Genomic DNA, 26,397 nt, shown 5'->3' with positions numbered 1-26,397 from the left:
GTTCTATATTTTTCAACGGCACGGGCACCTTCCAGTAAGCATGGCCAATAGAAGTCCATGGGCCCGTAAAAACGTGCCGTAATTTCGGCCCGTAATTACGGGCGTTTTTACGTTCGTGTGCATGGGACCTTAGTCCTGTGTAGTATCTACTACACAGGACATTGCTGTGTTCTTATGTTCTGTGAAGTTTCTGAGTCTTGTGAAGATTCTTCTACACAGGACACTTGAAAAGGGGCCCTCCCATCACTAGCACTATGACGACACTCAGGGGATGCCTCTATACGTTATTTTTCTGGCTCTCTGTCTAACTTGCTGCTGTTGCGTCTCTAATTCGGGACCTGCTGGATTGGAAATAAAAACACTAGCAGTGAGCCACAGGCTGCACTGTTATCTATGAGAGGTTTTTCTATGCCTAATTATCTAAATATCCTTTTTTTACAGGCCTAATATACTGTTATATAGATATGAAATCGCTCAGGGGCACACTTAAACCCGGAGTTGGCTCTAAAAGCTATCAAGAGGGTCAGCGTGCATGGACCCAAAAAAAATTAGTACTTTTAACATGTCTCTATGAGAAATTCTTTATAACTGGAGAAAGTTGTTTATATATTTTGGGTTTAGCCTTTTTGCTATGTATATTCTGTCTGTTTCCTTTCAAGAAAAAGGAAAGGGTCCCCAAATATTTTATTCATTAACCTTCGTTAACCTTGATCTGACCCTAACGGTGACCCCTGCCACTCCTTTTTGAAAGCTAAATTAAAAAATGTTTAGGTGTCATAAGCCACTTTAAAAGACATCTTTGCTTTTTTACAAATATGGTGCAAGAACCCTTTTATGCCAGTTTATGAGAATCATTGATAAAATTGGATTGTAAGCTCTTGTGGGTAGAGAATTCCCTCTTGTCTTGTCTCATTGTTTTATTATTTGTAATTTTACTTGTTTGTTACTTTGTCAAGTGTAAAGCGCTGTGGGATATGTTGACACTATAAATAAAGATTATTATTATGAGATTTTTATTAAATCTGTTCTCTTGTATCCAACATTTTTGGGTTGGAGAAACTATATCCCCTTGCAAGACATCAAAGACTACTTGGGAATCAAGAATTGACTGCAAATCCACGATTACAATGATTTTATTAATTTGGATAAAATCTCAATTTACTGCAAATGTCTGCCTTAGGTCGAACATGTTATATAGTATGTATACATGCACAGTTGTCAGTGGAAAAAACTGCTTGCACTGCACTTCTTGGCTAGTGCAAAAGAAATCAGCTTTTAGTATCGACGTTAAAATAGAACACATGATAACACAAAATATATTGAAATTAAACCATGACTAAGGCCCCATGTACACGACTGTAAAAATCGTTCATAATTGTGGACCCTAATTACAGTGCACAACTAAGGACCCATTCACTTTTATTGTTCATGGACACCTTCAGTTTTTTTTAGAGGAAAGTGTCCGAGTTGTAGAAGTGTACCGCAAAAGATAAGACATGTCCTATCTTTGTGTTTTACGGGCCGTGCTCCCATACTTTGTTATAGTAAATGTGATGGGCTACGGGTGACCCCTCCCCTGCCACTAAGCCCCACCCACTTTTTTAAGAGTATCGGCATGAAATTCTAAATTTTGATCTTTTTGCGACTTTTCTATACTAGAGAACTGGCAAAAAAAAATTAACCTTACGTTTTGGGTATGCAAAAGTTCTTAAAGTTTTCTATTATTTACTTTTCATTTTCAAATAAAAAGAAGCCTGTCTTTAAGCTATCAACTTCTCTTTGAAAGACATCACAAGCTGCTTTGAGGAGCCTTGCCAAATATTCTCTAGAGAGGTTTCAAAGACAGTGAGGAGGTGTCTCCTTGGTAGCTGCCACTGCTGACAGATGGAGTCTTAGGAAAAGGAAGGAATGCTGAGTCAAAATTGACAATTTCACTTTAGTTTGTCAATAAATCACTGTCCAAGGCGGAGACCACCAAAGTCGCAAATTGTCTCTTTCGTTAAAGCAGGGCAAGGAACCAAGACAATTTGTTCAAATGTTGGGAATACATCAAAACAGCGAGGATGGCCTTAGGTGGTACATGATCGAAATGCCAACAATAACACCTGGATCTGCTAATAATAAAGTTTTGAAAAATGTTTATCCAAATTACCTTGTGCAGATTTGTATCCTTCAGATACTGATATTGAATGTTGAGAGATTTTATTTTATTTTAGATCATAGCCGCTTTGTACCTATATGTCCGCCGATACAAACAATGTATCTAAAATATTACTTTATAATGCGCTACTATTAATATTACAAATGTTCATTGACAGTATGTAAATTTTTAATACCAGAAGTACTCGGTATTCATAGCAAAGATATCATTATTACACCATAAGTGTCCCCATATAACTCTAAGCAGATGCTAAAGTTTCATGAAACAAATGCAAACAGTGCAGATATTGACATCACAGCGTGTGGCTATTCTCTCTGTCTCATGAATGCAGGCAGCCGGAAAACACTGCAATATGGTTAAGTGAATGTGCAGCATTCAATCACGTGTGAGAGTGGCGGTGGCGGACATAGCGATTGAAAAGGGAAGGCAAATGACAATGTATGGAAGCAGCAAGATTAACAGAGCTAAAGGGTTTTTACCCACTATAGATTTTTTTTTATGGAATATCACTGATCCTGAGAAGGAGAGTGCCAAGTTTCCAATACAGGATGAGAAATGGGCATTCATGTGAGACAACTCTTTATTTAAGTCAGAGGGAATTATAGAAACACTCAAGTGCACTACTTTAAAGGGTAACTAAACGTTTGACAAAATTGTGACATGTCAGAAGTTTGTATTGGTGGGGGTCCAAGCACTGAGACCCCCACCAATCGCTAAAACGAAGGGGCAAAAGCGCTCGTGTGAGCCCTCAGCCGCTTCGTTTCTGTTTGGCTTTTTCCGGAAAGCCGATATATCGGAGTACAGGCTCATAGACTTTCTATTGAGCCCGTACTCCGCTACATTGATTTCCAGAAAAAGCCGAACAGAAACGAAGCAGCTGAGCGCTCACATGAGTGCTTCTGCCGCTTCGTTTTAGCGATTGGTGGGGGTCTCAGTGTTTGGACCCCCACCAATCAAAACTTCTGACATGTCACTATGACATGTCAGAAGTTTGTCAAACATTTAGTTACCCTTTAATTCTGAAATTTCCATATCTCCCAGGAATAGGAATTGAGCAGTACTCTAGATTGGTGGGGAATTACAGCAGTTAAATGCACAACAGATTGGACTTTTATGGTATATCTAGTCAATATACCATGAAAGTCTATTTATTAATGGGATCAAAGGAAGTAAAACATGCTTTTTATTACAGGCATATTTTTCTACCTGTAGTAAAAAGTAAAACAGAACTTCCTCTGGAGATGTATTGGGGCCCCTTAGGCACTATTTGAAATATCCTGTTAGGGGATAAAGAAATCATAGATGGGGGGCTACCTGCTCAGGAAACCCTTGTGAAGGATGATTTATTTGCTTATATTCTCTGTATGAAGTTATATTGTGAATTATCAAGCAGGATGCCGAATTACTAAGATATGTATTACGTGAAAGTGATTATAATAATGTTTAAATGATTTCGTTTCGTGCAGAAGCCATCTTGTCTGTAGTTCCCATCTTGGTTCTTTTGTAGTGAATAGAAAAGTAATTGTTCCTTTAATACAAGTAATGTTGATTTCGTATGTTTTATCTTTGACCTTGGTTCCCATGCGAAGTTGGTAGAGAATGGACAGGGAGGGAGATGGGAGGGTGGCAAGTATGCGTGAAGGAAGGTCTCCCCCCCATCTCCACGAGAACATTCTGTCCAAAAGAAAGATAAGGCCACCTGCAAAATCTAATGTGTGAAGAATTATAATGATGTATCTGGGATGTATTTTATTGTATGCTTTTTACTGAATAACAAATATTGTCACATTGTCTCTGATTGGTTAACCTCAAGCCTACACCCCTTCTGAATTTCAGTTTAACAGTTTGAGTTTGGTAATAAATCCTTCAGAGGAGCATTTTGAGCATATCAGCAGAGTCTGTGTGTTTTCTTCTCCTCTCTCGATATATATCAGTGAAATATCCTAATTAGGATACTGACTAATGGGGTCTGGCCTTGAGAGTCTGTTTGGACTCGTATAAATTTCAGTCTAATATATTTTGAGCGATGGATTTCCACGACAGCAATGGTGCTGTGAAACCCGGGAGATTGCACGTCGGATAAGCTGTCACAGGAGAGGTCTGGCTTTGCATCTGTGAATTACAAAAAACCGCGGTAGGTAAGGAGCTTATTCTTACACCATTCACACATGTATTGCGTAAGCCTTGGAATCTAGCTGTCAGACATCACATCTTTTGGACGAGGCCTCCTTAGTCATTAGTGGGTTGAAAGATGGATCGAAAAAGGTATGTTGAAGCTTTTTGTGTGATGAAGGATTGCAGGTGTGTACGTGATCTTAAACTGTTGATATGAAAGACATGAGAGAATTTTTGCCAGCAATTACATTGTTAACCAGAAAAATTGTGAGACGTGTAAGACCTCCGCCTTTGGAATGCAGTGACGTAGCGCATGGCGGAGAGAAGTCGTAACTCACATGTGAAGTATTTGAAATGAAAAGATTGTAGTCTGTGCTTGCTTCTCTGTTGTAGCGTAATTTGTTATTTAGTTGTGTAAAATTGTTGAGGATTAATAGTTGTTGTTACCCGTTTGTCTGGGATTATAGTTGTGAGGTAATTGACTGTTTGTAGGTGAGAGGAAAGTTGGATAGTTGTGAGTAATATCCTGTAGTACCACAGGGGCTTCAATGGTTAAGTCCTGATAATGTAGAATCCAGTGCAAGGAGAAGCAATTGTGTCTATATTGAATTTGCGCTCAATACCATTACCCAGTGCAATAGGGAAAACTTTGAATACTGTATTAGAAAATCATTTATATTTTCCTAACTCATTGCCAGACAGTGATATTGTGTGTAAGGGTCCATAAACCAGTGGTACGCATTGCCAGACTGGCATAAGGTGGGAATCAGTACAGACTGATTTCTAGCACATGTGATAATCCGGCATATACACTTTGATGTAAAATAACATCCAAGTAATTAAGTCTGTAGTAGTATAACATCAGACCGCTGGATTGAATACCGTTGTAATATAACATCCTGTATTCAATGAATGACCCTGACACTTACCCCAGATGCCACCTGTGTCGTAGTAGTAATTACAGTGAAGGATGTTGGTATTGGCTCAGACCCAGAGCCCGTAAAGAAATCATCACCAACATAGATTACAGCCCCCTAAACTACAACCCACAGAGTGAACGGCTGAGCGGGGAGGATAATATATATATGTTACCAAATATAATTTGCATATGAAACCATTGCAAAGTGCTAGAGGAAAGAGTTTGGGATATATGCTACATCACGGGCTGTATGAACCAAAAGACACACCCCGGCAGCAAGTGTTCTGCATAAGTGAAGTGTTACCAACTCCTGCTTGAATCAATGGAAGTTCATGAATGTCGATTGTGTTGAAGAATTTGCTCTTGTAATTGTTGATTGGCAGCATTTTGTCTGTTCTTGATGTTCAATACAGTGAGGGATCAGAGGATCCTACTGCTAGAATATCTGGAGGAACGACTTTTGATATCGTATTGGTAAGACAGTCTAGGAGATAGACTGGTCTGAGATATCTGTCGGCAAACGTGGCCTGTTTGCCTGGAGGTGGGGGATTTACCGGAAATCACTCTACTGCTCTCCGACCATGGGGTCAGGAGGAAGTTGGACAAAGATGCTTTGGGGCACTGGTCCTGGCCAACATTAGAATGAGCAAAAGGAGCTGGGGCTTTAATTGTAAAGTATGTGAAGGCAAAATAACACACTGTAAAAAAATTGTTGAAGAGGCTGGCAGCGGTAAGATGGATGTTTGCATGTGATAAAGACAATGGTTTGTGGAAAGTTGAGAAAGGGAGTGGAGTGTCCATGACAAGGCATAAGTTAAAAGGACAAAGCAGGTGATTACAGGTGGTTACAAGTCAGATGATGTGAGAAAGAACAATTTAAATACAGGTGTAAATTTTCATTGGAAGAGTGAAGAAAACGGAGCAGTCGGGTATATTGCAGTGACTAATGTGGGTCAGAACGGGGGGAGTGTAATGTGAACAGGTGTGATGTTGATTCAAATGAATTAAAATACAGATATTGTGAGACACGGGGTCTTGAAAATGTATGTGCCCCCACTGTTCCCTATTTTTATGTATAGCTTATTGGTTTGCAGTAATTAATATTACCAGATATATTATTTTCTGTGTTATTGAATAACTAATTACATTTGTCTTGTTTTTTTTTGTTTTCACACATGAGGCACGTGCTGTGGTGCTGCCTAAATGTTATTTTTGAAAATGTGAGATGTTTTACAGGTAAATGGTTGCAGGTCATTTTAAAGATAAAATGTATTTTTGTCAGGAGAAAGTAATTTTTGTTTCAGGCTGTTGTGTATTACAGGGGGTTAAACTAGTGCCCCTCAGATAGAGTGTTTAATTTCATTATGTTGATATGTAGTTTTGAACCCTGCTACATTACTTTCGCAGAGTCCAAATAGGAGGGAATGGTGAAGGAACTGATCAGGTAGTTTTGTTTTGTGTTTTATTTTGTTTTGAATTAATGAATTTGGTTCTAGGAGATCTACAAAATGTGTATGAGCTTCAATGAGTAATCCAGACTAAATGTGTATGACAGTAACCTATATTTTGAGGTTTTTCTGTGTAGATGGTTCCAGATTTTTCCAGAACGGTGAATATGGCACTGGGTATGCTGTGCTGTAGTCTCCACCCAATATGAGGTATTGTGTAATAGACCATCCCCCTCCAGCAAATTTACACAGGAGGCAGAGGTGACGTCACCCACAGATGAGTCTTTACAGATTTAGATGGGGAGAAGGCAAAACAAAAAAATTGTTTGAATATTGTTTATTTTATGCCAGATTTCAGTAGCATATTTTGTTTGTTTTTGTATTAATCAGGTATTTACAGGACCTGGTGGGTGGGATTTACAAGTGTCCTGGATCATCAGATGAATGTGGAACAATAAAACTCCACCCTTTTGAAATGTTCTATCCATATGTGACATGGGTTTCCAATGTAAATTTGTAATGTAGACATACTTCATCATATACAGTATGTGTAGAACAGGATACGAGGCACAAGGTAAATTACCCAGAAACCACTCTCACCTTCTTGTTCATCTCAAGGAGCGGAGCTGGAGGTGCTCGCTGAGGTTGTAACCTGGCAGAAGGTAAGACGGCCGACATTTACACTGACTCTAGGTACGCTTTTGGCATCGCCCACAATTATGGGCCCATTGGTAGTAGGAATTTTATTGGATCATCGGGTAAGCCAATTGAGAGAGCAAGAGAAGACACAACTGACAACAAGGGTATGTGCAGCCAGGTATCAGTAAATTGGCTTGTCCCTGGATACAATGGTGCCACCACTGGGTTTGTAGCAGCCGGCATGATGTGCGCACGGCGTGACATAGGTAAAACAGCAAAGGTACCTGTGAAAAGTGCGGCCCGGCCAGATTCCCCGTCCCAGTGACTGCAGAACATACAACTACTCGAGGTAGAAGTGTATGACAATGTGCTCGTGTGTGTAGATCTGTTCTCAGGGGGGCCTGAAGCCCGGCCTGTATTTTTTCCACTGCAGACGTTGTGTGTAAGTGACAGGGGAACAATGTTATCCCAAGTATTGACCTGATGTTTGTACAATAAGATATCAGCAGTTCTCCAGATGTTATTCCAAAGTTAGTTTGTTTAATAACTGTATTTGAGAAGTGTTGTGGGAATATTAAATACTGAAGTTAAGTTTCATGTAAAGTTCTGGACCAGCCTTAGCATTGGACTATTAGAGTCATGCGTCAGATAAAAGGTACAGAAGTGGAATATTCCCATTTGAAAACATTTTTAGTTATTTGTTTTTTGTCGTTATTATTGTGAAAGGAAAATTCTGTGCAGTGTTTGTGTGTGTGTATATATATATAAAGAAGAAAAATTAGTTTGCATGTATCATTTCTAGTTATTGCTCAATGTGAATGTTTGCTGTAAAGATGTTATTTGTTAATGTTTTTCTTCAAATTAATTATTTGATTAAGATCAATTAATGTTTATACAATGAAATAGCTTGTTCTCCACAGGAAGAGTCTAACTTCGAATGGAGGCGTGAGAACCAGATTCTGATAGAATGTGGACGGATAAGGGAAGGTGAACCGGTAACACCCAAGGCACTCTTGATAGCACTTGTATGGATGGTGTATGACCTCACATATGCCCGAAGACTGCAAGGATCGATTTGGTAAGATCTAATTGGTATGTCCCAGGCTTTACAGCTGTTGCTGCTAAATTCTGTTAGAGCTGTTTGATTTGCCTACAGAACAGTCCTGGCAGACCGGTGCCAACCTTATCATACCCGCCTCCCACGAAGAGAACAGACCTTGAGAGGCCTTCCCATGCAATACAAATTAGAGTAAGAAAAATTGGTTTGCGACATTTGTCAGATAAACATGTGGAATCTGTGTATATTTTGGTGAGCTGGAGATGTTCCAGGCAATCAGCTCAGATCAAGGTACAAATCCTGCTGGAAAGCGTTACACCAAGTGCAAATGAAATGTACCCAATAATTACACATCTTCTAGGTGCCCTGTCCATTGGAACAGAGAAGTTTTTCTTATATAAAGGTGTTTGTTTGATTTAGTTTAAGGGCCTGATATTGTTATTGTATGTACTTAGAACAACTTTTATAGTACGTAGATGTTATCACCAGATTAGTATTTATTTTAACAATTGACAAGGGTTGGGGGTCCCCAGCAAGTGCCAGTAAACATGATCTAAAAGACTTTTAATACGATGAACTCCATCATTGAGATGCGGCAGGCGCAGCCGGAGCCAGTACAACGCGTTTGTCATGAACTGACGGCAGTGTCACAATTCCAAGCAGCCGCCCAGACAAGTAACTTACCGGAGGAAGAAGACAGATGAGCAGAGGGTTTGTGGTAGTTACAATAACACTTCACTAATCCGCCTAGGTGGGATCTCACAACAGGCACACAGCATGAGGTGCTGTGTACAGCCTGGTGACGTAAACTAAAAGAGACGGGGTCTGACAGATGAGAAGGACCAAACCAAGTCCTGATGACATCAGCAAAGTTCAAAGTAAAGACCAAAGACCTGAGTGAATCCATCAGCAGTATCAAGTGTTCTAATCAGAAGACAGGAGAAGAAGAGGACGATGATGTACAGGACTTGTCAATACACTGGTGGGACCCCATACCCAAACCGGACATTGGTGACGGCATCATATTAGTTGTGGCCCTATTGATATATTGCTTGAGTTTCATAATCATAATATATAATTTCTGTAATTTAATATGAGAAAAGGATGATTTATTTGCTTATATTCTCTGTATGAAATTACATTGTGAATTATCAAGCAGGATGCCGAATTACTAAGATATGTATTACGTGAAAGTGATTATAATAATGTTTAAATGATTTCGTTTCGTGCAGAAGCCATCTTGTCTGGAGTTCCCATCTTGGTTCTTTTGTAGTGAATAGAAAAGTCATTGTTCCTTTAATACAAGTAATGTTGATTTCGTATGTTTTATCTTTGACCTTGGTTCCCATGCGAAGTTGGTAGAGAATGAACAGGGAGGGAGATGGGAGGGTGGCAAGTATGCGTGAAGGAATGTCTCCCCCCCATCTCCACGAGAACATTCTGTCCAAAAGAGAGATAAGGCCACCTGCAAAACCTAATGTGTGAAGAATTATAATGATGTATCTGGGATGTATTTTATTGTATGCTTTTTACTGAATAACAAATATTGTCACATTGTCTCTGATTGGTTAACCTCAAGCCAACACCCCTTCTGAATTTCAGTTTAACAGTTTGAGTTTAGTAATAAATCCTTCAGAGGAGCATTTTGAGCATATCAGCAGAGTCTGTGTGTTTTCTTCTCCTCTCTCGATATATATCGGTGAAATATCCTAATTAGGATACTGACTAATGGGGTCTGGCCTTGAGTGTCTGTTTGGACTCGTATAAATTTCAGTCTAATATATTTTGAGCGATGGATTTCCACGACACCCTCTATGGGTCAGAATGGAAGAATCGCTCTGTTAGAGCGACTCCAGCTTTGGCAGACCCGGCTGTTTATGCATTACATTAACAACCATTGATAACAGCTGGATAAGAGGAACCAGATCATGTTTGTTTTAAAAAGGAGTTCAGGAGAAAACCCTTATCTTTGCTGTGATCTACAAAAATTAGTACAAACAACATTTAGTAATCCAGTGATGCCAGCATTTCATTCCTAAGGCAAGATTTAGATGGCTGTAAAATGACTGAAATTTAGGGTACAACACCCAGCTCTCGCATGGTTCCACTGAACGAATCACCATATAACCCTTTATTGATCTAAGTTCTGTTCAGCAGAACCGGTTGGGGGTCCAGGCGTGGAGGTCGTAGTAAGGACCTTAAAATGCAGCTGTGCAGTTGTCTACAGCTGTCTGAGTCTGGCCTAACTTACTATCAGCTTCTCCATTCTTTGGATAACTGTGTAAGCTCTGTAATTTTCTAGGAAGACTAGGAATAAACAGCTAATTTTAAGTCCAGTCACAAATTTTAGATTGGATCGAAGTCTGGAGTCTGAATGAGTTATCCAGAGATATCCTCTGTTACTGAGTTAAAATCTTTTATTTGCAACTCAATATCCAGGCTTGAAACCCTGGGCCATGGCGTATAAATTAAAAAAAATTAAATAAACAATAGAGGCAATTCTCTGGCATTAACCTAATAATTGATGGAGCATTAGTCATTTATATTTATTGAGGTATGGTGCCACTGCTGTAAAACCTCATTTAGGCAAGTGCTGCAGTGTGACATGAGTACTTTTAGCCTCAGTGGTGCCCCCTATGTTGCAGTATAAGCAATATTTTTTACTTTTGGCTTTTGGGTGCATGGTTTGCAATATCATAGACTTGTACATGAGCTGCAACATCTCAAGGCCATTAGTTTACATATGGCTCCTAAATACCTTTTATGGTCTAAAATTCAAGGCTGGACAGCTATTTACAAAGCTCTGGAACCTGAACAAACAGGTGTGCCTTTAGCCTTTTTGCTGACTGTAGTACTTAGTACTCCTTCTGGAGAAGTATTGGGACCCCTGAAATACAATTTGGGATTTTCCATAACACAGATAACAATGGGGCACGTGTATTACTAATGGCTTAGAGATAGATAGCCTAAAGTTGGAGGTGCTCGGCTGAAGATGATCCAAATTTTTCAATGATGTGCGCGCTGTTTGATAGATTTGGCACATCTTGGTGCAGGTTAGACTCCTTTCCCTTCTTTATTACACCTAATGGGTGGTATACTTTAGACCAGGATTCTGTGCCGCAAAACTGGCGCACACGAGAATTAAATCTGGCGCATATCCAGACTTGACAAATCCACGGCTGCGAACCGACGTGGCGAGCATGTCCAAATTATGGTTCTTTCTGGCGCACGCATTAATGGATTTGGCAAACAATATTAGAAATAAAAGAATGCATATAATATAATAACATTTTACCTGCTACTGTGATCTGATATGATCTGCAGCAGGAGATGTTTTTTTAATTTCCCCGTAAGTATACATTTATTGTTCCAAATCAGGACATTAAACATGGTTCTATTAGCTTATAGTAATGTTATAAACATTTAATGACCCACTCCCGTTGCCGTGTGCTCACCAGCCCGCGGCGATGCCAGGAAACTAAAAGACGCGGCGGACTGGGTGTGGAACAATAAATGTATAGTTACAGGAAAACCATTCCAAAACATGTCTTGCTGCAGTTCATATCAGATAGTAGAAGCAGGTAATATTTTATTATACAATACGCATTCAGCTTTATACATACCAGGATTAGACTGGCCCACTAGTACCAGAGCAATCTCTAGTTGGCCACGCTCCGACACAATAATGGGCCACAAATGTCCCTTAGAAGACAAGCTCATTTGGAGACAATCACATGCCACTAGGGCCTAATTTTTATGGTCTAATTCACAAATAACCTATTAGAGCTTATTGATGTGTATTTCCTCCACTCCACTCTGCTGGCTGCCTTCCCCATCACCACTCTCCTTCAGCTCCCCTGTGAGCCACCAGTGCACATGTGTGGTGACTCTTCCCTTATTAAAAGGCCACCACGTGCCAAATTCATCCAGCTTTTCCAGGTTAAGTACCCTCCCCCATTGCTCTTTGCTTGAGCAATTAGATTCTTTAGTGTAGCTTGCTAATATTGCTCTTCTGTGTTAACTATTCGATTTACTGTTACTGACTTTGCTTGAACTTGACCATCCCTGTCTGCCGCGTGCCCTGACTTTTTGCCTGTTCACCACGTTGATCATCTGCCGTCTGCCACCTGCCCTGACCTCTGGCTCTGCTAACCATGAGTGAAGATCTGCCAACAGCCCTACTCTCTACTGTCATTATACCTCATCTTTCCATTTTGTCCGTTGCCAATGGAGACTACTCTGAAGGTAGCGACCTGGGGGTCCTAGTGACTAGGTCCACATCTTCGTACTGAGGTTAAAGGGTAAAGACCTAGCTATGCTTTAGACTTCACTCCCCAGTTAAGCCCTACCCCAAATCCATTGGCAAGGCAGTGGGTCCACACGATCCTCTGTAGGCCTATGACAGTCTTAAACATCTACGGGCCCCATGACAAAACAGAGGTGAGGATGTGATAGCTACTCAGTAATTTGTTTAAAAAATAAAGGAAATGGATAAATGAAACAGTATAACTGGGTTGTGAGCATGGTGGATAACACCACAATGGCTTCACATCTTCAAATGCTGTAATTTCTGAACATGATGACAACAATATGGGAAATAGGCAACCTAGTGTAACCGCAAAGCTTCTGGATGCAGATAAACTAGCTCATATATTGGGAAACTGAAAAAAGATCTTTAACCCCAAAGGACATCCCATCTGTGTATAATGACTAATTTGTACAAACATTTAAGCCTGAAACCACTGAGGGAATAATTCACTGAACTGCAGACATTGGAATAGAAATTGGAAGCTTTGCTAATGCTCACTGCCAGTTTGTGTGATATTGAGCATCAAAGCACAGCATGAACTAAATCCAGCTAGAAACAGCCCAGTCATAACTAACACATATTGCTGCCTAACTATTACATCTACAACCTGAAGAACGCTGTAGTTATTGTGGTGCTGAAGTGGTTGCTCAGTCCGATACATGTTGGCTTGTCACTTCTTTACAGTACAAATAAAAAGTAACTATGTGATTCATTAAATAGTTGTTCTAGGTAGAATGAACCAGTTGACTTGCCACTCTACATTGTGACGTGTGTTAAGTATTGGTGTTTCAGTGTACAACTTTGCCTTGAGTTAGCCAGAGCCGTATACACGAAGCCTGTACCGAGGAATACAGAGTCCCCAGAAGTCCGTATTATGGAGAGATAGACACTCTGCATATCACCCTATGGTGCCACTGTACCTCTGTACTACAGGGGTATTCACTCCTACAAGCAGTTCTACTAGGGGAGAATATCTCCATAATATGGCTCCCGATGAAACATGACAACATCAGATTCCAACAGAAAACACATATAAATGCTTTATTGCGGAGGTTGTAAATTGAACACCTACTGTATGAGATTGGGGGCATATATGGTTATGTGAATGAGCCTTTTTCTCTTCAAGAATGTTGGCAAATATGGCTTTGTAGAAACATATTGGCTCTACAAAACAATGGGTCCAATAACTAGAAGCTATAAATTAGTTATTTGCAAGAATTAATGATCTACACTTTTAAAAAAAATAGTTTTTATTATTCCTTTGTAAGTACATACAATATCAAATTTTTATATTGGAAGATGTTTTACTCATGGCTCTAAGAACCCTAAGGCTACATGCACACGTTGAGGAATTTGGTGCAGAAAATCTGCATCAAAACCGCAGGTAAATGCAGGTAATTCTGTACCTAATAGTGTATTTTTAGGTGCGGTTTCTACATTTTGATGCAGATTTTGGTGCGTTTTTTTTAAACGAATCAGATACAATTCGCTAGCGGAAACACAAGACAAATTGACATGCTTCCGATATTAAAATACGCACCGCAGGTCAATTTACGTGCAGAAAAAAATCTGCAACGTGTAGATGAGATTTCTTGAAATCTCATTTACTTTGCTGGTGCTGTATTAGGCTGCAGATTTACCGCACGAAAATCTGCACGGCAAATCCGCACGTAATACGCATCGTGTGCATTCAGCCTTATGGCCAAAATAAACTACCTGTTCTTCCATAGATGTGTGCAGCACATATAGTTCTTTATCTTCATAGGAAATATAGCAAAGTGTTACAATGTTCACTATGAAGTTATAGATTTGGCTGGACCCATATTAAATTAACCCATAAAGGTGGAAGTGGCTAAACATGTGGAACCGCTTCATAGGCATCGCTTTTAAACAGGAACTCTGCTCCAATCTGGCCTGATGACGGAAGGTAACGCATTCCTAAAATTAAACCCTGCTATTAACTCATAGGGATGGCGGTGGGGAGAGCCTGAGAATAGTGCAAATGGACCTACTGCCAGATATCTATTAGCCTTGGCAAGTTCATTTCAATAGCTCTGCACTTTTGTTTGCTGTGACCCCTGTGGTCAACATTAACAACCTGGTCTCCACACGATGTGTCCTACACAGATAGTTCGGTGGGTAAACATATTAATAGGGAATATTAAGTCTGTACACCGTTACATCGGCTTTCCCGAAAAAAGCTGATCAGAAACTAAGCGGCTCAGCACTCACCCGAGCCCTTCTGCTGCTTCGTTTTAGCGATCGGTGGGGGTCTTCACCATATGAACTGTTGATATGCAGTCATACAAGTGTAATGCAATTAGATAATGTTGTGCAGTCTTCTAGACATGTTAACTGCAGTTTGTACAAATATTGTAGAAATACAGTCTGGGAGGGGGATTATGCATGGTCTACATTTATATTAAAACAGTATATAAAATAGTATATTCCCAGGAAAATGTAAACTTTACCTGAAGAGAGCAGACTTCATGCTCTCCAAAAAAGTGACCGTCATTTTGGTGGATTTCTCTACAGTATATGGACAACTTGAAGGGGGTAGATGAGCTATAGTATAGGCAGATGAAAATTAACCTACAGCCTTTGCAGGTTCTTGAAATAAATGGTTCAAAGCATTAAGACACTTGAGCTTTGGTAACTTGAAGGTATCTAATTCCTGAATGACAGAAACTCATGCCCAGCAACGAGAATGGCCAACTATTGAGTGCAGTTACTATGCTAGGTAAGTGCAAGCCGGATTGGGTTTGAGTTATTATTTATTAATCCTTTAATTTAATTTTAGTGCTGCTCCTTGGACATACTGGAACATATATTATGATATATTGGGATATTTTCTTACACCTAGCATATCTTACAGAAGAGCAAACATAGCTTTTTCCTATTGTATCATGAAGTAGGCATATTGATAATGTTAGTTTCATATAGCTTTACTAAATGATCAATAAATAATCTTTTCATCATAAAGTAATATAACCCTGTAAAATATACAAATTCAAATTACATTGTACAAAGGTGGAATGCCTGCAGAGAAAACAGTGCGTATCTTCTGGGATATGGTGGGACATGGTGATCATGTTGTCATTTCTTACCACTCTTCCTGTAGAGAATGAGTTCTGTCTTAAACTCTCTTTTCTCGTCCAGGGCTGTCTGAATCTGCACCTTGAGTTGTTCACTGGTTTCCTGACCATAGAGAAATTTACAGGCACAACTCTTTTGCATTACTTCAGCCCGGGCAAATCCAGTCAGGTCACAGAACCCATCTGAGCAATAGACTATGGGGAACAAGTTCAGCACCTGAGCGTTTCCCAAGACAAAGTTGCTGTCTGAAAAAAAGAAAATCTGTATCAGTAAAGTTTTCCAGAGGACACTTCTATAATCATCTACTACAAACCTTTCAAAAACTGTTCAGATGACATTAGGGGATTACTGGAAAATGTATTTTATTGATTTTCTTTCCATTAAAATCTACTTGTAACAGGAAATATAAGACACCCATGAAAAAATACAACTCCTAAACGTCTAAAATCTCATAACCTACATGATTTACTATTAAATCCACCACTCTTTTTATAAGAGCTTCTATTCTTATATATTACAGGTGCTGGACTATTATACCACCAATAAATTGTATTATTAACCCAAATGAGAAGTTATCTTGTCTGTAGCATCCATGGCCGCAGACCGTCAGGATTACTCACACCCCGATGGCTGCAGCCATGGATCTGTGAGCACTTACTTCCCCAGGAGATGCCAGCGCTCACTTCCGCCCCGTAATATATATATATATTTATTTACCATATAGCAGAATTTAATATTGAAAATCATGTTTATGAGCCATGAGCATCCCCTATCTTCCCGATAAAGACATAAATTATCACAAAATCATATGTGAACTATGTTACCTACCCCCAGGGTGGTAAACATGGGGAAATTGTGAATTGTACATCATGGAAGCTAATAACATGCACACTCATGTGAGTAGTCAATTGCTTTTTCCTGTAACCATTAGCAAGGTAAACATAGAAGACAGGTAGAATGTGGCATGGGTCAAACTTCTACTACAAGTTCAGTCTATAATTCCCTGTAAAAGTGCCCAATACTTGGTTACCACCATTCATTTCCACCCCTTGTAGTAGAGAGGGGCAGTGAAACCTTGTGCTGGTTTTCCCCTGCCTAGGGAATATTGGGAGCATCTTGATCAGGAGAAAACAGCCTATAACATATCCGCATAACGGGACCTTGATCAAATAAGGGGTGAGAGATTTATTCTAGAGTTGCACATTAACCAAGATTCAGAAACAGATGCAAGCAATAGAACAAGGTTCGGAAGGCACTAGGTTATTACGTGGGTGCATACGTAGGGGCCCAACCCAATAAGTAGAAAATAAGTACTATTCACACCAGATAGGAGTGATTTTCCAAGAAGGTTTTTTATTATGCCAGTATCAGTTGAACGTTTCGGTCAAACCTTGACCTTCTTCAGGCTGTGTGTATTGATGGATCCTGCGCAATGGCACGATTGAAGTGCGGTTGACCGCTAAAGGAGACAAACGTGATGTTGCCACCTCAGTTGGATAGTATGCTTATTATTTTTGATTGTGTCATCTATAACTCCAAGGTGACGTCATTGTATGATGTCACATCTATATTCCTAATCACTGGTTTGTCGGCAGATATCATGCAGTTGGCTGTTAAAGGATGTGATGTTCCTGAAGAAAACTCCTTGAGTAACCAACTTAAAGAGGCTCTGTCACCAGATTTTGCAACCCCTATCTCCTATTGCAGCAGATCGGCGCTGCAATGTAGATAAGAGTAATGTTTTTTTTTTTCAAAAACGAGCATTTTGTCGCCTGGTGCCGATGTGTCCTTGCTCGTCTGACATGATGCAGGACCTGGGGCAGGAAGTGACGTCACAGCGTGATCTCTCGAGAACACGCTGTGTGTCTGTGCACTGCCAGAAGCTGGGTGTTAACGAAGAGAAGTGGATGATGCTGATTCGTCAGCATCATACACTTCTATTCACAACGCCCAGCTAGTAAAAGAAGTAAAAACGCCCAGATGTACATACACAATAACGCCCACTTGTACATAACTTTAAACACGCCCAGTTGTACTTAAGAAAGCCTCATTTGCATAAATATAAAAATGGTCATAACTTGGCCAAAAATGCTCGTTTTTGAAAAACAAACAAACGCTACTCTTATCTACATTGCAGCGCCGATCTGCTGCAATAGGAGATAGGGGTTGCAAAATCTGGTGACAGAGCCTCTTTAAGTTTTACTGTAGCATTATCAAGATCCATCAGGCAATATATCCCTAGGACCCCCAAAAAAAAAACAACAATGTGTGCACTTCTAATATAGAAGAAAGTAAAGCGCATAAATATGATTATACAACATGTTTGCATTTCTTGTTGGCTTCAGAACTTGCCCCCAACTGTTGTACTGCCTTTAAAATGCAGATGTTATGATGAAACCAAAGAAGATATTAGTGATTTAAATGAAAGAAGAAGCTGAAGTTCACTTTGAAGAACATAAAAAATAAGCAAGACTTTAGTGAATATTTTACAAACACTTCAAATTCTTTCTATTTTGTGGATGTGCAACCAAATACTGAGACTTTTTTGAGATCATAAGCAAGTATAGTTCATAGAACAAAATTAATAGCTTTTCCTGTTGCAGTTGCCTAGAAAAGTCAGAAGCACCACAATGTTAATGCAATGTAACGTGCAGCAGATTTGAAAGAATATTAAAATAAAGCTCTTAGAATGAATTATATCCACAAATTGCTTTGGCGGTGTATAATCCTTTTTGTTCATGGATAAAAGGGTATGAATGTATTATTATACACCCTATTATTTGATATTCAGTGGAGAACACTGCATATAAGATATACTGTTGTAAATATATACACACAATACAAAAAGATTTGAGGTCTCTGCATGCAACTGATCTTGTTTGTACTTCGTTTAACTTTAGAAAATTACTTATTTCTTCATAAAAGTCATGTAGGTGCTTGAGTTTTTTTCTTTTTGCAAAGTTCTAATGCCTTTAACAGTCATAAAGGTTTAAGGATGATTATAATCTTTCATTGGTAGAGAGGTAAATTTTAAACCAATGTTTTCTAGCACTAGGCATAGTGGAACTCATAAGATTTTGGTTGTATGTGTTTTGCAGCCAGGGCATGGACTGAAGCATAGCAAATACTACCTGTTGATATTCCATGAGAATAGATGAATGCACCTTTAATAGGGGTCAGCCTTTATTTTTTTTATTTTTTTATTTAATAAAAAAAAAAAATCAGGAGTAGGTATACATCAGAGAATAAATAGAAAACAAACAAGTACAAACAGGCAAAAAAAGAAGCCTACAAATTGGTAACAGATAAACCGTAGAAACAGTGCAAAAAGATGGCTTGATGGATGACAAAGCAGAACCTTGATCAAGTTAGTAATCTATAGCATAATAGTACAAAGCTTAAACAGTCATCGCTCAACTATCAGCAAAAAGCGGTGGGAAAGAAAGGGCTAGTGTTGAGTTTAATCACAGGAGCATGGCACGATGCAGCTTAAATCTACCCTATCCAAGAGTAAAGCAGGGGTCAAAGACCACCTCATGAAGACCTTGTTATTGGTTTCAAGCATTAGAGTAATCAGCAGCCCTATAGTGCTAGAAGACCAGATTTGTGACTACTCGGCTTCAGACAATTCCTTCACATCATTAGTGAGGCAGAATTCCAGAAAGTTGAGCTGGTTTGACACCCACTGGAATTTTAAGGTAGCGACCATGGAGGAGGGAAGTGAGACATTTAGTTAATTGGATTTGGCATGATTGATCAACCGACTTGTGAAGCTGTACAAGGTTCCTGAAAGTTTAGGCAAGGTGGTGAGTGAAGATATAATAGCTAGCAAGATATCATCGGCAAACAGACATAATTTGTGGGTCACTATACTTAACTCAACTACTTGAATATTAGGATCCTAGCAAAGATGAATCGCCAGGGTCTCGGCGGGTTAGAATAATAAGCAAGGGTGAGAGGGGGCAGCCCTGGCAGGTGCCTTGCGTGGTAGAAAAGAGGTCAGAGGAGAACCCATTGTATCCTACAAAGGCCTTGTGGGTACTGTAAAGGGTGTTAAGCCAAGCGATAAAATATGAGGGGGAAGAACCATCCGTTCAGTACTGAAAAGAGATACCTCCAGGAAAACGTATTAAATGCCTTTCTGATATCAATAGAAAGGAGCATAGCCACAATGCCCCTGTGTCTTGCACAATGTAACAGGTGGGAGACCCGTCATTTATTATGCGAGGGCTGCCGGCATTGGACTAATCCAACCTGATCTCTGTGTACCAGGGACCCAAACTCAGTATTCAAATGCAGGGCAAGAATTTTAGGAAGTAATTTGACGTCTATCTTAATTAAGGAAAATTAAGTTGGACCAACTTAAGGGGTTGGATTAAGCTTTTGGGATCATAAAGATAGACACATGTAATGTGGTGGTTGGGGACGTTACCACGCCTAAGAGAGTTGAAAGATTCCCCAGGATGTGTAGGCCTAGATGCATTCCTGTGCTCCATTAGTGGAGCACAGAACTTAAATCAGTGGTACCAGTTTGTCCTGAATTGAAAATCATAGATTGTTTTTCCAGATGCTTAAGAGGGTCACATGGTATTTAAGAAATAAATGCTCCAAATGAAACAGTCCATTTCACCTCAGTTATCGCAAGAGTTGCTTCGGGCCCGTCCTGAATTAAATCTCTTCCTAACTCAAAAAGCTGAGAGGGTTATACGCTGGTCTCAGCAAGTGTATTATATGCCAAACAATAGGAATAATTATCATATGACCCACCGACTCAGATGTCCAGTCCTAACGTCCCCCCCCCCATCAAATTGCACACACAGATTGGAAAAGTAAGCTCCAACCGTCAGTCAAAAGTGCATGAATTTCACCATCACTTGTTTCACCTGTACACTGAACAGGCTACCCCTGGCCTACTCGCAATTAAGAATTTTCTTCTGCCACCCCATTGCCAACCTTGCCCACCAGGTTGGCTCACCTTTTAGGACAAGAGATTCCCCTGAAGCGGTAGGGACTGTCATTAAAATGTTGAAACTTAATAAATGGCCAGACCCGGATGGCTTCACCTCTTTGTACTATAAAACAAAGGCATCTTTTTTTTATAGTACAAAGCGTTGAACCCGTGATTGAAATTAATAAACATGTCTTTTTTTCAACCGTACTAACTATGTAACTGAATGTCACTGTGCTTATATTTTTCCATATCATCATCATGTTCTCATATAATATACTTCTTGCAGTGGTTGTCCTATATCTGGTAGACACCAGAAGAATTTGAGGTGATTTTTTGTTTAGCTTGCATGGTACAGACAATGTGGAAAGCGTTACAGTTCTTCCTGTCAAACATTTTTATGTCCATATATTTTCCAACAGCCAACCATATGCTAAATCATGTAATTAATAATGAAAGGCAATGAAAACACCCAATGGAGACACAGCATATTCTAAAAACGCAAAACATATTTGTGGAATATGGTTTAACTTTACATATTTGTGGTAACAGTTACAGTTAAAACAAAGTATAAACAAAAACAAGTATTACAAACATCCACACTTCAGAGATGAGACTGGATCTTTCTCTAATCTTTAATCGGCAGTGTAGGATTCAGTTATGAGATAAAGGGATAGAAAGACTCGACCATTTTGTAATTTTGCATTGGAAAACCTCAATTTTCTCAGCATTTCCATAAAGGCTATGTTCACAACTGTGTCTGGGCTTTCCGTCGTTCTGCTCTGTCAGAGGTCACCGACAGTGGCCTGATGGAACCCATTGACTTTCATGGGTTCCGTCGGGGGTCTGTGGTTTTACGGGAAACAATAGTGCATGCCGCGCTATTGTTTCTGGTAATCTCGGCCAGATCTGCGACAGAGAACACTAACAGAGCCTATGATATGTGGCGACAGCAGGCCTCTGGATCCTGGTCTGCACCTCCTCCGACTGAGCTGCCGGCACACACAGCTCTCTCCTGTCCTGCTGTTGCCTGTAGGATGTGTGCACGCTCGTCCCCGGTCTTAAAGGGCGAGCACGCACACCACTAAATTCACCCCAAGCCAATCCCAGCATACGCAGGACTTTAAAAAGAACCCTACCCACTTCCATTTTGCCTGAGCAATGTTGTGTTTTCCCAGTGTTTGTCATGCAAATGGTTCCTTAGCTGTATCCTGTACACCATGTGTCCATGGTTCGAGACGAGTTCTGTGTTCAAGTCCATTGTCCAAGGCGACTTCTGTGTTCAAGCTAAGGCCTCATTTACACGAGCGTAATATATGCGCGTGCGACGCGCGTGCTTTTCACGCGTGTCGTACGCACCTATATTACTCTATGGGGGCATGCAGACAGTCCGTGAGTTTTGCTCAGCGTGAGTGCGCTGAAAAAAACTCACGACATGTTCTATAAATCTGCGTTTTTCGCGCATCACGCACCCATTGAAGTCAATGGGTGCGTGAAAACCACGAAGGTCGCACGGAAGCACTTCCGTGCGAACTGCGTGATTCGCGCAAGAGCTGTCAAACTGAATGTAAACAGAAAAGAACCACGTGCTTTTCTGTTTACAAACATCCGAACGGAGTGTCTTACAGATGACCGAACCGAACTTTACCGGGTTCGGCCGAACTCGTTTTGGCCGAACCCGGCAGGAGACAGTCACTGTGCAGGGTGCTGAAAGAGTTAAACTGGTTCAGCACCCTGGACAGTGACTTCCGATTTCAATATACGTGAACGTGTAAAAAAAAAAAAAGTTCTGACTTACCGATAACTCCCGGCTTCTTCCTCCAGTCTGACCTCCCGGGATGACAATTCAGTCCAAGTGACAGCTGCAGCCAATCACAAGCCAAGCACAGGCTGCAGCGGTCACATGGACTGCCGCGTCATCCAGGGAGGTGGGGCCAGATGTCAAGAGAGGCGCGTCACCAAGGACGCGTCACCAAGGACGCGTCACCAAGGCAACGGCCGGGAAGTTCTTGGTAAGTACGAACCTCTTTTTTTTTAATCAGGTTACTCGATATGGTGATCGGAATGCACTGTCGAGGGTGCTGAAAGAGTTACTGCCGATCAGTTAAATCTTTCAGCACCATGGACAGTGAATGACGTCGGCTAGCCTCATCTCTATGATGGCGGCTGCGCGAAAATCACGCAGCCGCGCATCATACACGGATGACACACGGAGCTGCCAAGTGCCTTTTGCACACGCAAAACGCAGCGTTTTTTGAGCGCGCAAAACGCACACGCTCGTGTAAATCAGGCCTGTGTCCGAGAAGACTTTACCATCTGTGTACGGTGTCCTTGCTAAGTCCATGGTCCGAGATGACTTCTGTGTTCAAGTCGAGTATGCGAGACAAGTTCTGATAGTCCGGCACCAGCCTCCGATAGTCCGACACCAGCCTGCTTCTGATTATCCGGCACAAGCCAGCAAGCCAGGTACTTTCTCGCTAGTGACTGTCATTGACATTTCTGTTTGATCAGCTGCTACTCCACTACGGCAGGGCGGCCCAGGGGGTCCACATACCCCATAGCCTCCAACGCAGATGTGAACAGAGTCTTAACTTGTCAAAATAACCTGGCCATTTCCAACCCTAAATAGCCATTTTGCATGACAAACTTACATAATACTGGCTCAAAAAAGTAATTGTCACTTTTAAGCCAATGTATTCTTACCATGCTTAAGTAGAATTCAGATGAATACATCTATTCTGCCAGCCTCAATAATTATTATTACATTTTTTTGTCATTCTGCAGTTTCTGGAATTGCGGTTTCTTGTATTTAATGGGCTGCAATTCTGGGGAAGGTTTATAGACTCCATGTTATATATCCAGTCTTTTAGATGATTTTTCATTTTTATTTTTGCAGTGAATGAAGATGATTTGAAAATAAACTCGCTTCTATCTACAAGACATTCCTTAAGTGTTGTCAAGTTTATTGTTGTCCTTGCTTGGATGGGATATAGTGACCTGCTGTGGAACAGACATAGCATAGAATCTCTAATCTCTGAGCAGTAATGAGATGATATAGTTGGGAGCAATTTCCAGATGTCACCATGACCAAAGGAAGCTCATTCCATAATGTGCGACCAAGCTGAGAATGCAAAACTTTCTAGTGATTCTACATGGCAAAGGCATACAGTACATTACCACATTTAATATCAATAGTTTACTGTTCATCGCGTGACTATGCCAGTAATGCAAAAAATATTTACTATCCAATTTAGTTACATTGCTATTTTTATTATACTTTGAGAAAAATCTAAGTTTTTTTTAAATATTCTCAATTGACAATGTGTCCTATTTGAGGTATATAGACATTGGCCCACATTGTAATTTCATTTATGCCCAATTTTTGCTGAACTTTCACAGATTAAAAAGACACATAAAATAGATTAAAAACGACACCACGTTTTGGCAAAAATGTAACATATTTGTTTTCTAACTCCCAAAAAGTAAACAGACGAGAAGAACATCCGTGGTCAAACTGTAAATGTACTTTTAGCCTTATTTATCAAAGACAAAGGTTAAACTAGGGCAAATGAGTGGTGAAAATGTACGGTAGCTCATAGCCGACATAAAAAGAATTACAAACAATCAGACCATTCCAAATGCACCAAATTTATTAAGAGGCGTGACCCTTTTAGGAAATTAGGCGCGATTCTCGCCAACTGCCCTCTCCGATTCCATTGGTGCAAAATATGCCATTATTATTATATATGGGCCATTATTCCTATTAAATCGTATTTAATTACTTGAACTTTGATAAATATAAACTATTGTCATTTGTAAGTACTGCCCATGACCATGGTCTTATTGTGTTCTATTGCAGCATATATCTGCAATTGTGGAGAATATTCCTGTGTGGAATTTGGTTCTATTCTATTTGGTTCATTGATTCAAGGAAACAAATTTTCTTATTTTAACCTTATATTTCAATTGTAAAAGGGCTTACTGAATTCTGCCAGTTTTTGCCTGGCAACTGATAAATTACACTTATTATCAATTTGAACTAATCTAGAGAATTCCATCTCACAGATGAATTTTAGTGCACATTGGGGGAAATTTATTAACTATTTGACACCAGTTTTCTGATGTAGAAAAGTCTCAAATGGCACGAAAGTCACAATTTGCGGTAAAAAAAACTATGTAACTTTTGCACCGTTTCCAACGTTTACTTAAAAAAATGTTGGAGCTCAGCGGAAGGGGCGTTCCCGCGGCCTTATAAATTTACCATAATTTACGTTCGCAACTGGCTTAAATTATGGCGCAAATCTATAATTCCGCTTTCTGGTGCACGGGCAGCCAGAGATATGCTAAGGTAATCAAGGGACGTTCGCCTCTTACTCATTTAAGCGCATTTTACTTCAACTTTTTTATATTAAGACTGAAGCATACTTAAGCATGAAATGCCAGTCCTAATAAATTCCCTGCATTGTGCATAAATGTGGAGTGTTGGATTAGTATACGTAACTTTGCAAGCACTCTGGCAGGGGAATCCGGCCCTGATGTGACTGTAAATATATAGACAGTGATGTCAAGAACTTTACAATACTCTGACCCTGGAGAAGCCCCTGACATCACAGTCCATATGTGGACAGTAGATGTAGAAGGGAAGAAAAAAAGAAGAGGAAGTGGCGCTCCACTAAGCTGATACTGTTTCGTGCATGGCATATACACTGTGAAGAATCCTCAATAAAATAGACTCACCTAGTGTAGTTGTGCTGTAGTAGGCACAACACTACTGCATTGCATCTGTGAGTATATGTAGTAACAATCATAGCTGGCTGCCACCCACTGGCGTAGCCTGTAGAAATAAACTATCTTGTGATAATCTACGTCTAATCAACATTTATCAGCCAGGTGCCGTGTCCAATATACTGAATGCATTTTTCTCCAGGGGGCGCCAAACTTATTGCTCAAAATGATCCAGTGTGATGAATTTGGTGCATCTAGTCTAATTCTAATTTTGTCTGAATTTAAAATAGTGCGGAAAATTTAGACAGCATAAACTCAAAAGAGGCAGCCAAAAAATGTAATGCAAATATAGTACAGTGGTGCACGCTGTATGATAAAATTAGCACCTCTTTCTAGACATGCTAGACTCTTTTTTTCTTCCTTATACCAACTCTTAGGTGGCTTAGTTTTCGTTTGGCGCATTTTGGTACATTTTAAGCCCAGCCCGCTTCCTATTATGCCCAACCCTTTTAGTGACATTTTTTAAAAGTGTCTAGTGAGGTGCAAACATCTGTTCTTTAATTAATCTAACATGAAATGCACCATATTGCACCAAAATTCTAGAAGCAGTCAAAGTAGTAAATCTTTCCCCTAGTTACATAGGTTGAAAAAAAAGACACAAGTCCATCAAGTTCAACATTTCTCAATAAATTACACGTCATTCATTGCTTGATTAACTTTAACCCTCAATGCCATTTGTCAGTAAATAATCATCTAGCCTTTTTTTAACTGCTGACATAGTATCTGCCATTACTACCTCTTGGGGTAGGGCATTCCATAGTTTGACTATTCTAACTGTAAAGAACCCTTTCCTATATTGATGTCTGCAACGTATTTCTTACACCGTCAATGAATGTCCCCTGGTCCTTTGTAAAGTCCTTGGATAGAACAGATTATGTGCTAGTTTTTTTGTATTGACCACACATATATCTATACATGAT

The 26,397-nt window shown here is 40.0% G+C and overlaps 1 protein-coding gene across 2 annotated transcripts in view; it reads right to left on the bottom strand.

Annotated features, from left to right (window-relative positions):
• The window catches only part of LOC142655484 (voltage-gated delayed rectifier potassium channel KCNH8-like), a 421,759-nt gene that overhangs the window by 226,098 nt on the left and 169,264 nt on the right, over positions 1-26,397 (bottom strand). For both annotated transcript variants that reach the window (XM_075829713.1, XM_075829714.1), the window contains exon 2: positions 15,756-15,989. In XM_075829713.1, the coding sequence (XP_075685828.1) occupies positions 15,756-15,989 (234 nt within the window). The remainder of the gene's footprint in view (positions 1-15,755; positions 15,990-26,397) is intronic.

This window comes from Rhinoderma darwinii, chromosome 6, assembly GCF_050947455.1.
Source record: "Rhinoderma darwinii isolate aRhiDar2 chromosome 6, aRhiDar2.hap1, whole genome shotgun sequence".
Taxonomy (NCBI): domain Eukaryota; kingdom Metazoa; phylum Chordata; class Amphibia; order Anura; family Rhinodermatidae; genus Rhinoderma; species Rhinoderma darwinii.
The sequence above is the reverse complement of the archived record's forward strand: the minus strand, read 5'-3'. Positions and strand labels throughout refer to the sequence as shown.